Source organism: Elgaria multicarinata, chromosome 3, assembly GCF_023053635.1.
Source record: "Elgaria multicarinata webbii isolate HBS135686 ecotype San Diego chromosome 3, rElgMul1.1.pri, whole genome shotgun sequence".
Taxonomy (NCBI): Eukaryota; Metazoa; Chordata; class Lepidosauria; order Squamata; family Anguidae; genus Elgaria; species Elgaria multicarinata.
Genome location: NC_086173.1, coordinates 170,106,174 through 170,121,220, shown reverse-complemented (window position 1 = coordinate 170,121,220; position 15,047 = coordinate 170,106,174). Strand labels below are relative to the sequence as shown.

General features: G+C 42.7%; 1 protein-coding gene and 1 pseudogene across 1 annotated transcript; one reads left to right on the top strand and one right to left on the bottom strand.

Annotated features, from left to right (window-relative positions):
* The window catches only part of LOC134396487 (zinc finger protein 850-like), a 637,841-nt pseudogene that overhangs the window by 350,031 nt on the left and 272,763 nt on the right, over positions 1-15,047 (top strand).
* Positions 5,420-6,823, bottom strand: LOC134396995 (zinc finger protein 420-like; the record flags this gene model as incomplete). Its single annotated transcript, XM_063123609.1, has 1 exon — positions 5,420-6,823. A coding segment is annotated over one exon (1,404 nt), but the record flags the coding sequence as incomplete, so codon positions are not given.

Below are 15,047 nucleotides of genomic sequence, written 5' to 3'. Positions count from 1 at the left end.
GAGGTGGCATCCCCAAAATGGAACACCTACTCTGAAAGCACTACAGCTCCCAGGGGGATTAGAATACAGAATGCTGCAGACCTATCTATAATGTCATCAGGCAGCATTTCAATTCACTTTCAAGATCAGTTTTGCAGCCTTAAGAGCTATATTTATTTTATTTATAGTTTGTTTATTGTACTGATGCCCCATCTTTATCCCAGGGAGCTCAAGGCAACAGCTTTGAGGTTAACTGAAATGGGACGGAGGAGAACCACAACAACCCTTTGATGTAGGTTAGGCTGAGACATAGTCACTGCCCCAATGAGCTTTATGGCTGAGATGGAGGTTTGAACCTGGGTTCCTCCAGTCCTAGTTTGATACTCTAACCTAGACTCCACACTGTTTCTGTCTTTTGAGATGCTGCAAGCTAATTTCTGTGCTTGTGTGATGCAGTCACCAAATACACTTGACCCTTTTATTAAGAGCCATTTCCCCTGTTTTAAGTCCGTTATAGTAGGACATCTGCTGTATCTGGTATTTACACCTCAAACTGCTCCTAGAAAAGTTGTAGTGTGAGATATGCTCTCACAACAGCAAATAGGTGGTTTAGAACAGAGAGTACAAAATTAAAGAAGGCAGTAGTTGATAAGTTAATGACAACCAATGAGTGCTGAGGGGACACAACTACAATGAGGTGCAATATACTGAATAATATTAACAACCGGGGTGGTAGAAATCTCAATAAATGGGGTTTTTTGTTTGTTTTTAATTTGCCATAAAATTCTTTCTACAGAATAACAATATGTTATTCACAATGCTTCACAACAACAAACTGATGGTTTGCGTGCATCATACAACATCTCATTGTTGATTGCTAAGTCAGGAAAGCCACATACAACGGGTGAAGAACTCATGAGGTTCTGAGTACTGTTTTGCATAAGTCACCACATGATATAATTAAAACCATTCCTCTCAGCAACAATTCAGTGCAAAGACACAACAATGAAAGGGCTTTAATTTTATTCACTGCAGTAATGACGGTGTGTAATGAATTGTGTAGGCGACCACTGAGGTTTTTTGCAACCAGATGTTGGCGATGAATGACACAGTGAATAGTAAAGATATTTGGCACTGATTTTTTCAAGTAAGCAACACACCCACGGTAGCGACCAGTCATTGATGGTGCTCCATCAGTTGCCCAAGCAAGTATGTAATTAAGTGGAATTTCCTTTTCATTGAAGAACTCCTCAACCACACGAAATATTGACTCCCCTTTAGTATCGGTTTTTAGTTGCCTTGCAAATAACAACTCTTGAGCCAAACTCCCGTCTTTTATAAAACGCACATAAGCGAGAAGCAAAGATTCATTGCCTGGTAAAGTTGACTCGTCCAGCTGTAATGCAAATTCTGTTGTCCTTAGTGTGTTGCACAGTGTAGCTTCCAAATCACGTGAGGTACTGGTTCCTCTCTATTCGGCCCTGGTTAGGCCTCATCTAGAGTATTGTGTCCAGTTCTGGGCTCCACAATTCAAGAAGGACGCAGACAAGCTGGAGCGTGTTCAGAAGAGGGCAACCAGGATGATCAGAGGTCTAGAAACAAAGCCCTATGAAGAGAGACTAAAAGAACTGGGCATGTTTAGCCTGGAGAAGAGAAGATTGAGGGGAGACATGATAGCACTCTTCAAATACTTAAAAGGTTGTCACACAGAGGAGGGCCAGGATCTCTTCTCGATCCTCCCAGAGTGCAGGACACGGAATAACGGGCTCAAGTTAAAGGAAGCCAGATTCCGGCTGGACATCAGGAAAAACTTCCTGACTGTTAGAGCAGTGTGACGGTGGAATCAGCTACCTAGGGAGGTTGTGGGCTCTCCCACACTAGAGGCATTCAAGAGGCAGCTGGACAACCATCTGTCAGGGATGCTTTAGGGTGGATTCCTGCATTGAGCAGGGGGCTGGACTCGATGGCCTTGTGGGCCCCTTCCAACTCTGCTATTCTATGATTCTATGATTCTAGAACAGTTATATTCCCAAAATGCAACTGTAGTGGTGGTAAACAATGGACTCACTGAAAAGATACGACTAGCCAGAGGTACAAGACAAGGATGTCCGCTCTCGCCGGTCCTGTTTGTAATGGTTATGGAAGTATTGGTGAACGCAATAAGAGATGATGGAGAAATAGAAGGAATTGGAGATGTAAGGAAAATAAAATTGAATATGTTTGCGGATGATGCCCTACTGACTATTAAGAATCCAATAAGAAAAATAGATAGAATTAAACAACAATTGAGAGAATTTGAAGAAGTTACAGGATTAAGAATAAATTGGTCCAAATCAGAGATGATTTTGTTTAATCATACTAAGAAGGAAGAAAAGGAATGGGAACGTAAGGGAATAGAAATGAGAGTTAAGGAACAGATTAGATATTTGGGAATTAGAATTACAAAAAAACTAGATAATTTAGAAAAGGAGAATTTAACGAGGTTAAAAAAAGAGGTATTAGAAAAACTGGAAAAATATAAAAGATTAAATCTATCTTGGTTTGGAAGAATAGCATTAATAAAAATGAAGATTTTAGCTAAGATTAATTTTGTGTTTAGGATGTTACCAATAAAATTTTCAGAAGTTGAGATAAAAAGTTGGCAAAATATTATTAACAAATATTGTAACGGAGATAAGAAAGCGAGGGTAAATAAGAATAAATGGTATTTAAGCCAAAAAAAGGGAGGATTGGGTCTCCCAAATATAAAATTATATTATGCAGCAAATAGGTTAAGACATACTGTAGAAGCAATTATAGGAGTAGGAGACTTAGATTGGATGGAGGATAAAACTACAAGTAATGTAGAGATGAGTTTGGAAAATGTTTTCTTTAAGGAAGGAGGGAGAAAGTGGGTTGAAAGTATAGATAATCCACTCTTGAGGTCTCAATGGGAAATTTGGAGTAAATTTAAAGGGAAGCTGCTTCCGAGCAACTCTCCCTTGTCACCGGTAATAATGTTAAAGAATTTCCCAGAGGACCTGAAGGGTAGATTAAGTAAAATATTAAAAGAGAAAAACAAAATGAAATTAAAGGATTGGTTAAGAGATATAAATGCAAGAGAAGATATGGAAGAGCTGTTAAAGGAGAAAAAATTATCTTGGTTAGAGTATAGGCAATTAGAACAATGGAATAAAAAGTGGATTAAAGAAAACAGAGTTTGTAGAGAAATGACGAAGTTTGAGGAGTTAATAGTAAATAAGGAAAAAGGTAAAGAAGGAAGTATAGTCTTAAAAGGGTTAATGAGCGAAATATATAAAATATTGTTAGAAAAGGGGCTATTGGATAGCTCAGGAAAAACGGTATGGGAGACAGATTTGAAAGTACAACAGAGCTGGGAGGGACTGTGGAAACAAAGAGTGTTGAGAAGTATGTCAGTGAGAATAAAAGAGAATTATTTTAAAATTTTGTGGAGGTGGTACCTAACCCCGATTAGATTGAATAAGATAAATGAGCAGCATTCAGCAAATTGTTGGAGAGGTTGTGGGGAGAAAGGAACGTATTCACATATGTGGTGGGAATGCAAATATGTACAAAGATTATGGAAGATGGTGTTTTTGGAAATTGAAGAAATAGTGGGAATGAAAATAGAACAAACGCCAAAGATTGCATTGCTGTTACTATTTGAAGATATAAAGTGTAGAAAAGAAACTATAGAGCTGATATCGAGTTTGTTGGTTGCAGCACGATTGATGGTAGCTAGGAACTGGAAGATTCAGGGGGAATATTCTATTGAAGAATGGTATAAAGAAGTTTGGGATATAGCTATTAATGATAAATTGACTTGTGATATTAAGTGGAGGAAAGGTATAACGAAAATAAATGAGTTTGAAGGAATTTGGAAACAGTTCCTAATATTTGTGTTTTCTAAGGGAAGTGGGAAACCGCCAGCGGAAGAAAGTATATGATTTTGGAAGCAGGAATAGATCCCGAGGTGGAGGGTGCACTTATATGTTAAGAATGATTATATTTGTAATGATAGGATAGGTTATAGTTAATATTTACTCAATATATATGTATTCAACATTTATTCAATGTATGTAGTATGTTGTGTTGTTGTTTTGTTTTTTGTAAGACGTTTATTTTGTGTTTTAAAATAAATTTAAGTTTTAAAAAAAAGAAACAAAAAGACAAAAATTTATTGAGATTTCTATCACACACACACACACACACACACACACACACACACACTGTTGTTAATATTATTCAGTATATTGTACCTCATTGTAGTTGTGTGCCCTTGGCACCCATTGGTTGTCATTAGAACAGAGGGTAAACACTAATGTAAGTCTTAGAGTAGACCCATTTAAGTGACTGGGATTTAAGTTAATCCTGACTAATTTAAATCACAAGAATTTCTTATCACTCACATTAAAAGCTCTTCCAATGCAAACCTCCTCCTGCAGCAGCTTCAAAGCAGCCTCGCTTGCTGCAGCCCCCACCACCTCTCTGAAGCAACTTCCCAGACACCGCCTCTTTGAAGCTGCCCTTTTTGAAGGTGCCTTCATAGGCTGGTCTGGCGGGAAAGCGCTCCTCCACCGCCTATCTCATAGACTCAAATCGCACGAGACTTCATACTTCCTGGGGAAAACAAGCTTGAGCGAGGAACTAGGCTTCTGAGCTGGAAAAGCTGCAGAGGGCGTCCATTTCCCGGTAAGATTTAGAGAAGGTTTAGATGGACTTGCACAGATTTAGAGATTTTCCCTGTGGGTCTCTAGTTACTCTATTTTAGTACCGTCTGGAGAGACCACCTCGAGCGCCGCCCTGCTGCCCCTTTGCCTGCCAGCGCCCCTTGCCGTCCCTTTTCCTCTTAACGCCCCCCCTATGCAATCCCACCGCCCCCAAGGGGGCGGTACCGCCCCCGTTGGGAACCACTGATCTAGAGTATTGCGTCCAGTTCTGGGATCCACAATTCAAGAAGGACGCAGACAAGCTGGAGCGTGTTCAGAGGAGGGCAACCAGGATGATCAGGGGTCTGGAAACAAAGCCTGATAAAGAGAGACTGAAAGACCGGGGCATGTTTAGCCTGGAGAAAGGAAGATAGAGGGGAGACATGATAGCACTCTTCAAATACTTCAAAGATTGGCACAAAGAGAAGGGCCAGGATCTCTTCTCGATCCTCCCAGAGTGCAGGACACAGAATAACGGGCTCAAGTTAAAGGAAGCCAGATTCCATCTGGACATCAAGAAAAACTTCCTGACTGTTAGAGCAGTACGACAATGGAATCAGTTGCCTGGTGAGGTTGTGGGCTCTCCCACACTAGAGGCCTTCAAGAGGCAGCTGGACAACCATCTCTCAGGTATGTTTTAGGGTGGATTCCTGCATTGAGCAGGAGGGTTGGACTCGATGGCCTTATAGGCCCTTCGAACTCTAACATTCTATGATGCTAAAAATGCTACACTAAGCATTTATTTGCTTCTCCCCAGTGTGAATTCTTTGATGCCTCTTAAGGTTTCCGAGGCAAACAAAGCTCTTTCCACACTCTACGCATTTATAGGGCTTTTCCCCAGTGTGAATGTGTTGATGCTGCTTAAGCTGTGTGCTCTGAGCAAAGGTCTTCCCACACTCAAAGCATTTATAGGGCTTCTTCGCAGTGTGAATTCTTTGATGTAGATTAAGGTATGTGCTCCGAGCAAAGGTCTTCCCGCAGTCAAAGCATTTATAGGGCTTCTCCTCAGTGTGAATTAGTTGATGTAGATTAAGGTATGTGCTCCGAGCAAAGGTCTTCCCGCAGTCAAAGCATTTATAGGGCTTCTCCCCGGTGTGAATTCCTTGATGCTGCTTAAGCTGTGTGGTCTGAGCAAAGGTCTTCCCGCATTCTAAGCATTTATAGGGCTTCTCCCCAGTATGAATTCCTTGATGCCGTTTAAGGCTTGTGCTGTGAGCAAAGCTCTTCCCGCATTCTAAGCATTTATAGGGCTTCTCCCCAGTGTGAATTCTTTGATGCTGCTTAAGGCTTGTACTATGAGCAAAGCTCTTCCCGCATTCTAAGCATTTATAGGGTTCCTTCCCAGAGTGAATTCTTTGATGTTCCTTAAGACTTGAGCTCCGAGCAAAGCTATTCCCGCACTCTAAGCATTTATAGGGCTTCTCCCCAGTGTGAATTCCTTGATGCCGTTTAAAGCTTGCTGTTTGAGCAAAGCTCTTCCCGCATTCTAAGCATTTATAGGGCTTCTCCCCAGTGTGAATTTGCTGATGCTGCTTAAGGCGTGAGCTCAGAGCAAAGGTCTTCCCGCATTCTAAGCATTTATAGGGCTTCTCCCCAGTGTGAATTCTTTGATGCAGCTTAAAGCTTGCTGTTTGAGCAAAGCTCTTCCCGCATTCTAAGCATTTATAGGGCTTCTCCCCAGTGTGAATTTGCTGATGCTGCTTAAGGCGTGAGCTCAGAGCAAAGCTCTTCCCGCATTCTAAGCATTTATAGGGCTTCTCCCCAGTGTGAATTCTTTGATGCAGCTTAAGCTGTGTGCTGTGAGCAAAGGTCTTCCCGCACTCTAAGCATTTATAGGGCTTCTCCCCAGTGTGAATTCTTTGATGCAGCTTAAGCTGCGTGACCTGAGCAAAGGTCTTCCTGCACTCTAAGCATTTATAGGGCTTCTCCCCAGTGTGAATTCGTTGATGCTGCTTAAGGCGTGAGCTCAGAGCAAAGGTCTTCCCACACTCTAAGCATTTATAGGGCTTCTCCCCAGTGTGAATTCTTTGATGCAAGTTAAGTTGTGAGTTGAACGTGAATTGTTTTTTACACACTAAGCATTGAAACCTTTGATATTTGTTAGAATGAATCTTCTGAGTTTTACTCTGTTTCTTCCCTTTGCGAATGTTCTTTTTACTTGGTGCTTCTAGTAATGGAGTTTCACAGACGTCTGATCCTTCAAAAGAAATGGATTCCTTTTCCCTCTTCTCTTCAGTTTCAGTTTTCCTTCTGTGGTGTGGGCCATTTTTCTTGTTCTCCCTGTGATCACCTGCAAGTATAAACACAGAAATCATCTTTAAATCTTGGTACAAAACAAATGGTTGCTGATTTGATACACAGGATAAAAAAAAATCGTTGGTGAGGCAGATCCTCCCAATGATCAATAGAACTGACAACTAGGCTGCTATACAATGCTTTCATTTATATGGAATAATTCATATAAAGTAGTTGAGAGAATAAATGAAAAATTATTAAAATCTGCCATTTTCTCCTAGCTGATCATTTAACAGGGAACTAGAAAGTGGGAATTCAACCCTAATGGTTATTTTCAATGTCTAGTTATATCTTAAAATGACAAGCAAGCTGTCCAGAGCTGTCTTCTGAAAAGGCTTAAAACTCCTCTCCTCCATGGAGACCATTAAGATAATATCTGTAACATCTTCAATATTATGCAGATGCAATTATAGCAGCAAAGTAAGATTGATTGGCAGCCATCTCTGCCACAGAGCAAGCTTTTCTCAATGTTTTGTCAGGCCTTCGGAGTCAATGACAGTTGTATTCTGCACTGACACAAAGAAAGAAGAGCTGAAATTCCACCTTCCAGGATCTGGCAAGAAGACAGAGATGGCCTTACCCAGAGGAATCCCATTCCTTACCCAGAGAGGCCAGGATCCCACAATTCTCTTCCATGACTTCTTTGTGCAGAGTCCTCTGGCCTGGATCCAGCAGAGCCCACTCCTCCTCCGAGAAATGCACGGCCACCTCCTCAAAGGTCACCAGACCCTGAAAGAAGAAGAAGAAATGATGTTATCTTTAAACATTATGTAGCAATCCATGAAGACAAGGATGGTAAGGTCCTCTTTCTGAATGCCAAAGCATTGTGAGTGACCTTCAAGGCCTTCCTAGCAGCCATCTTGGAGAAGAGCAAAGGCTAAAGGGGCAGCTTCTTCCAGGACCAAAGAGATGTGCAGGAGACGGAGGCCCCCAGGACTCCCCTACCTGCCCCGGCTGTGCAAAAACCGCTTCCGCTCCACCACCAAGCGAACGAGGCCCAGAAGGACCCCCCAGGATCAGTTCACTTCCCCTGCAGGTTGTTTTGTTCCCTGTGAGGAAGGTAAAGAAGGTGGGAAGGTGAGAAGGTAAGTTAACATTCTTAACTATTCCCATTTTCATTGTTTATTTTCAGTGTTTATTTATTGCATTTGTTTACCGCAGCATAGCCGAAGCACTTCGAAACAATACCCAAATATTTAGAAATGCAAAAACATACAATATACACATACATATAAAACTACTATAACAAGTTTTAAAACTGTGACTAGACCCAGGCTAATTAATTACATATTGCTAATTACATATTGCTTGACCTGGCACTGAAAAGATAACACTGTCGGTGCCACGTGAACCACATTGGGGAGATTGTTCCACACTTGGGGGGCCACCACAGAGAAGGCCTCTCCCTTGTTGTCGTCCTCTGATGTTCCCTCTGAGTAGGCGCCTGGAGGAGGACCTTAGTTATTGAGTGTGTAAGACCGGGCCATAGTGGGTCTGATACCCTCGAACCACGTCACTAAACAACATTTCCTTTCTGAGTATCTCCCCCAGCAAAATCAGGCTCAAGGAGAACATTAAGGCAGCTCATGCACTTCAGGCGTAATTGAGGGAGGGAGACCATGGGGAAATACGTCCACTAATCCTTACCCAGTGAGGAGGGTCCTCTGTCACCCTCCTGCAAGATCCGCCCGTCCAGCGGCCTCTGTGTGGTTCCCGGTGGAGCCTTCTCTGCCTCAGGGAAATCTGTGGGTGCTCTGGCCAACATCCCCTGGACCTGGAGCAGGAGGGAGGATCCCAGGCAGAGAAGAGGGATTAGAGAAGGAAAGAAACGGCTCAGGTCAAGGCCAAGGGCAGCGTTTCCCAATCGCTTTACCTTTCAGGTCTCATTCTAAAGTTGATCTACCATCCAAGCCACACAGCACAGGAACTTGTGTCTTTGTCAGGGGGCTAAGAGTTCAACCCTGATGTCCAGCATTTTCCACTGTAAACGCAGCAGTTTGGCATCTACAAATGCTACTCCTGTTCTGTTGGGAGGACTCTGACACTTGTTGAAGTAGGATCCCCTCCTTCCCCAGAACTTCACAAACCCATTCATTTCTCCTGTGATCATAAGAACGTAAGAAGAGCACAAGCAGGACATGATTGCAACAGCACCCTCCTGCCCACGTTCCCCAGAAACTGGTGTACATATAATCATAGAGTTGGAAGGGGCCTACAAGTCCATAGAGTCCAACCCCCTGCTCAATGCAGGAATCCACCCTAAAGCATCCCCGATAGATGCTTGTTCAGCTGCCTCTTGAATACCTCTAGTCCAAATACGACTTGATAGGTATAACTGAAACTTGGTGGGATGACTCCCATGACTGGAATATAGCAATTGAAGGATATAACTTGTTCAAAAAGAACAGAAGAAATAGAAAGGGAGGTGGAGTTGCACTATATGTTAAAAATACCTATCCCTGCACAGAAATACAGGCAGATGAGACTGGGAGCCCCGTCGAGAGCATCTGGATTAAAATAAATGGGGCTAGGAATAAAAAGAATATGATAATCGGAGTCTACTACCGACCACCTAATCAAGGAGAAGACGAGGACAAAACTTTTGAGAAACAAATTGCCAGTGTTTCAAGGAAGTGTGATGTAGTAGTGATGGGGGACTTCAATTACCCTGATATCTGTTGGGAGACCATTACTGCCAAAAGCTGCCCTTCCAAGAAATTCCTGACATGTATGGGTGATAACTTTCTCCTACAGAAAGTAGTGGAAGGAACTAGAGGATCAGCAATCCTTGACTTGATATTGACCAATAGGGATGACTTCGTGGATAAAGTGGCAGTTACGGGAACTCTGGGGGAAAGTGACCACGTCATACTTGAATTCTTGATTATGAAGGAGACAAAAGTCGAGCGTAGCCATACACGTACTCTGGATTTTAGGAAAGCTGATTATGATAAACTCAGAACTATAATAAGTAAGGTCCCGTGGCAAGGAAGCCTAAAGAGAAAAGGAGTGCAGGATGGGTGGGAGTATTTAAAAAATGAAATTTTAAAGGCACAGTTACAAACAATTCCAACAAGGAGAAAAGATAGAAGACAACAGAGGAAACCAATGTGGCTCCACAAAAAGCTTAGAGACGACCTGAAAACAAAAAGGGATACATATAGGAAGTGGAAGGAAGGCCAGGCTACAAAAGAAGAGTACAGACAAGTGGCGCAGAAGTGCCGAAATGGCGTCAGGGAAGCTAAAGCTGTGAATGAGCTGAGATTAGCGAGGGATGCTAAAAGCAATAAAAAGGCTTTCTTCAGATATGTGAGTAGTAAAAGACAGAGGAAAGAAATGGTGGTTCAACTGCTTAATGAGGATGGCAAATTGATAACAGACGACAAAGAAAAGGCTGAAGTGCTCAATTCCTACTTTGCCTCGGTCTTCTCCCAAAAGCGGGTCTATGACCCCCCTGGAAAAAGTGAAGCAGAAGTTGAGGGGGCAGGATTGCAGTTTGAGATTGATAAACAAATGGTCAAAGAACACCTAATTTCCTTGAATGAGTTTAAATCTCCAGGGCCCAATGAACTGCATCCAAGAGTAATGAAGGAGCTAGCGGAAGAACTCTCAGAACCTTTGTCTATTATTTTTGCAAAATCATGGAAGACGGGTGAGGTGCCGGACGACTGGAGGAGGGCTAAAGTTGTCCCTATCTTCAAGAAAGGGCAAAAAGGAGGAACCTGGGAACTACAGACCAGTCAGTCTGACATCCATCCCTGGGAAAATTCTGGAGCAGATTATAAAGAAATCAATCTGTAAACACCTTGAAATCAATGCAGTGATTACTAGAAGCCAACATGGATTTGTCAGGAACAAAGTACATTGATGGTGCTATATAAATAAATAATAATAATAATAATAATAATAATAATTTGATCTCATTTTTTGATAGGATAACCTCCCTTGTGGACTGTGGGAATGCTGTGGACGTCATATATCTTGACTTCAGCAAAGCTTTTGACAAAGTACCACATGACATTCTGATAAACAAACTAGCTAAAAGTGAGCTAGATGGAACAACTATTAGGTGGATCCACAGTTGGCTACAGAATCGGACTCAAAGAGTACTTATCAATGGAACCTTCTCAAACTGGGGAGAGGCAACGAGTGGGGTTCCGCAGGGCTCAGTCCTGGGCCCAGTGCTCTTCAACATTTTTATTAATGATTTGGATGAGGAGGTGCAGGGAACGCTGATCAAATTTGCAGATGACACAAAATTGGGTGGGATAGCTAATACCCTGGAAGACAGAAACAAACTTCAAAGGGATCTTGATAGGCTGGAGTGCTGGGCTGAAAACAACAGAATGAAATTTAATAGGGATAAATGCCAAGTCCTACATTTAGGGAATAGAAACCAAATGCACAGTTACAAGATGGGGGACACTTGGATGAGCAATACTACAAAAGAGAAGATTCTTGGAATTGTTGTAGATCACAAGCTGAATATGAGCCAACAGTGCGATATGGCTGCAAGAAGGGCAAATGCTATTTTGGGCTGCATTAATAGAAGTATAGCTTCCAAATCACGTGAGGTACTGGTTCCTCTCTATTCGGCCCTGGTTAGGCCTCATCTAGAGTATTGTGTTCTGTTCTGGGCTCCACAATTCAAGAAGGACGCAGACAAGCTGGAGCGTGTTCAGAAGAAGGCAACCAGGATGATCAGAGGTCTAGAAACAAAGCCCTATGAAGAGAGACTGAAAGAACTGGGCATGTTTAGCCTGGAAAAGAGAAGATTGAGGGGAGACATGATAGCACTCTTCAAATACTTCAAAGGTTGTCACACAGAGGAGGGCCAGGATCTCTTCTCGATCCTCCCAGAGTGCAGGACAAGGAATAACGGGCTCAAGTTAAAGGAAGCCAGATTCCGGCTGGACATCAGGAAAAACTTCCTAACTGTTAGAGCAGTGAGACGGTGGAATCAGTTACCTAGGGAGGTTGTGGCCTCTCCCTCACTAGAGGCCTTCAAGAGGCAGCTGGACAACCATCTGTCCAGGATGCTTTAGGGTGCATTGAGCAGGGGGTTGGACTCGATGGCCTTGTAGGCCCCTTCCAACTCTGCTATTCTATGATTCTATGATTCTATGGGAGAGCCCACAACCTCCCTAGGTAACTGATTCCATTGTCATACTGCTCTAACAGTCAGGAAGTTTTTCCTGATGTCCAGCTGGAATCTGGCTTCCTTTAACTTGAGCCCGTTATTCCGTGTAGAGCTTTGTCTCCAGTATTCTTAATACTTAATACTTAATTCTTAATACTTAATACTTAATTCTTAATACTTAATACTTAATACAGTGTTCTTAATACTTATCTAGTGTCGGAGACCCCACAACCTCCCTAGGTAACTAATTCCATCGTCGTACTGCTCTAACAGTCAGGAAGTTTTTCCTGATGTCCAAACACAATCTGGCTTCCTGTAACCTGAGACCTTTTTCTGTGTCCTACACTCTGGGATGATTAAGAGATCCAGCCCCTCCTCTGTGTGGCAACGTTTTAAATATTTGAAGAGTGCTATCATGTTTCCCCTCAATTTGTCTTCTCCAGGCTAAACATACCCAGTTCTTTCAATCTCTCCTCCTAGAGCTTAGTCTCCAGACCCCTGATCATCCTCGTGGCCCTCCTTTGAACACGCTCCAGCTTGTCTGCATCCTTCTTGAAGTGTGGTACCCAGAACTGGACGCAATACTCAAGATGTGGCCTAACCAGGGCTGAATAGAGGAGAACCAATTCTTCACACAATTTGGAAGCTCTATTAGTACATCCAAGAATAGTATTTGGGGTTTTTTGCAGCCACATCACACTGTTGGCTCATATTCAGCTTGTGATCTACAACAATTCCAAGATAATTCTCGTTTCTAGTATTGCTGAGCCAAGTATTCCCTATCTTGTAACTGTGCATTTGGTTTCTTTTTCCTGGGTGTAGAAATTGGCCTTCATCCCTATTCAATTTCATTCTGTTGTTTTCAGCCCAGCGCTCCAGCCTATCAAGATCACTTTGAAGTTTGTTTCTGTCTTCCAGGGTATTAGCTATCCCACCCAATTTTGTGTCATCTGTAAATTTGATAAGCGTTCCCTGCACCTCCTCAACCAATTGAGGAGTAAGTAATCTCCAAAATTTGCTCCTGATTAAGGTGCTTTTCAAATCCTAAAACGTGTAGCAACCATACTCACGGCCTGTATGCTCCCTTAAAGGGGACTGAGTGGACTGATATGATGCTTAAAACATAGTTAATGCAAACCTAATAATACTTACTACATATAAGAATGAAAATATATATCAAAACAATGACAAGAAATGACAGAAAAGGAATACAATAGAGCTGTACTTTAAAATGGAAGAACAGGATTACAACCAAGGCATCCAATTACACTATTCGTTGAGTCCTTGTGATTGTAATTGTGAAGAACTAGGGAGTTGTGAAGTGTTGTTTAGTCTTGAATTGTACCGTTTTTCCTGTTAGGTAGTAAACTATAGTGGTGATGGGTAGATAAGGATTAGTTTGATATGTTTTATGGCTGGTATCTGATGGGATATGTTTATGACCCGGCTGGCGCCAGGACCTGGCTTTGATATGTGAGAAAAGAGTAGGAGTTAGGATTCCGGAGGCCGGAGCTTCCCGATGTCCTGAGGTCAGTTAGAGGCCTCGCACCTGCATACTATCTCCTAGTCGAGCTAATTGGACCTGGTGTGTGAAAAGATCAAGTACCCCCATTAGGGAGGAGGGGTTGGAGCAGCCGGGAAGAATAGGGATAAAAGGAGTAATTGGACTGGGCTTGGGAGTCTTCGGCCCGGGGCGAAGGACGTCAGAGGCAACCCAGCCAGGGTGCTTAAGGGAAGTTAGAGTTTTGTTATGTTTTAGAGTCTGGTTTTCTAGGACAAAAGCTTGCCACTGTTTGGCCGTGGGAGGGGGGCCTAGTGGTGTGGCTGCATGCTTTTTTAGATGGAACTGTGGTTAGTGGTACCTGCTACAATCCTACCTCATCCTCCCCCTTTCCTCTCCCTTCTCCCTTCACCTTCTTTTTATTTTCCATACGGCTGCTATAGACCAAGGCCTTACTTGTTAGTAGTAATGTCTGCGTATTAAACTTTGCTTTGGTCAGCCTAGTGTGTCTGTGTGTCTTTATTCCAGAAACTACCGGTCCCACTATTAGATTGTAAGCCTATGCGGCAGGGTCTTGCTATTTACTGTGTAATCTGTACAGCACCATGTACATTGATGGTGCTATATAAATAAATAATAATAATAATAATAATAATAATGTGGGGTGCTGGGGTGGGCTAGGGAGTGTAGAACCCCTAAGCGAACCCCTGGGAAGACCCGATTGACTCGGACTTCCTCTACAGTAATGTCCTTAAGGTGAAAATCCAGAATATTTCCCTCCTTCTTAGTTGATGGTCTACTCTTGTTCCATATCCTCGAATCCTTTCAATAATCCAGAATCTCAGGTCTTTGTCATCATGTCCCATATCAAGAAAATGCTTGACCAGAGGTGCCTGAAGTCTTTTGCAGTGAATGCAGCTTTTGCGATTTATGCCATCAAGTGTCCATGTAATTTATTGAACATTGGTATGACCACAAGAACCACCAGAACCCACATCTGTGAGCACAAAAGCTGCATTCGCTCCAAAAGTTTAAGTTTTCTTAAACTTACTTTGTTTACAGGAGGGAGGATCCCAGACAGAGAAGGGGGAGGTGGGAAGGAAAGAAATGGGTCAGGTCAAGGCCAAGGGCAGCATTTCCCAATCGCTTTACCTTTCAGGTCTCATTCTAAAGTTGATCTACCATCCAGGGCCACAGCTAGACCTAAGGTTTATCCTGGGATCATCTAGTGTTCACCCCTGCCTGAGCACTGGATCCCCTGTGTGTCACCTAGATGAACAGGTTTGACCCCTGGACGATCCAGGGATAAACCATAGGTCTAGCTGTGGGCCAAGACACACAGCAATGTGTCTTTGTCAGGGGGCTAAGATATCAACCCTGGCATAAGCAAAGTGCTTTAACACCCTCCAAAAACCAGCCAGGA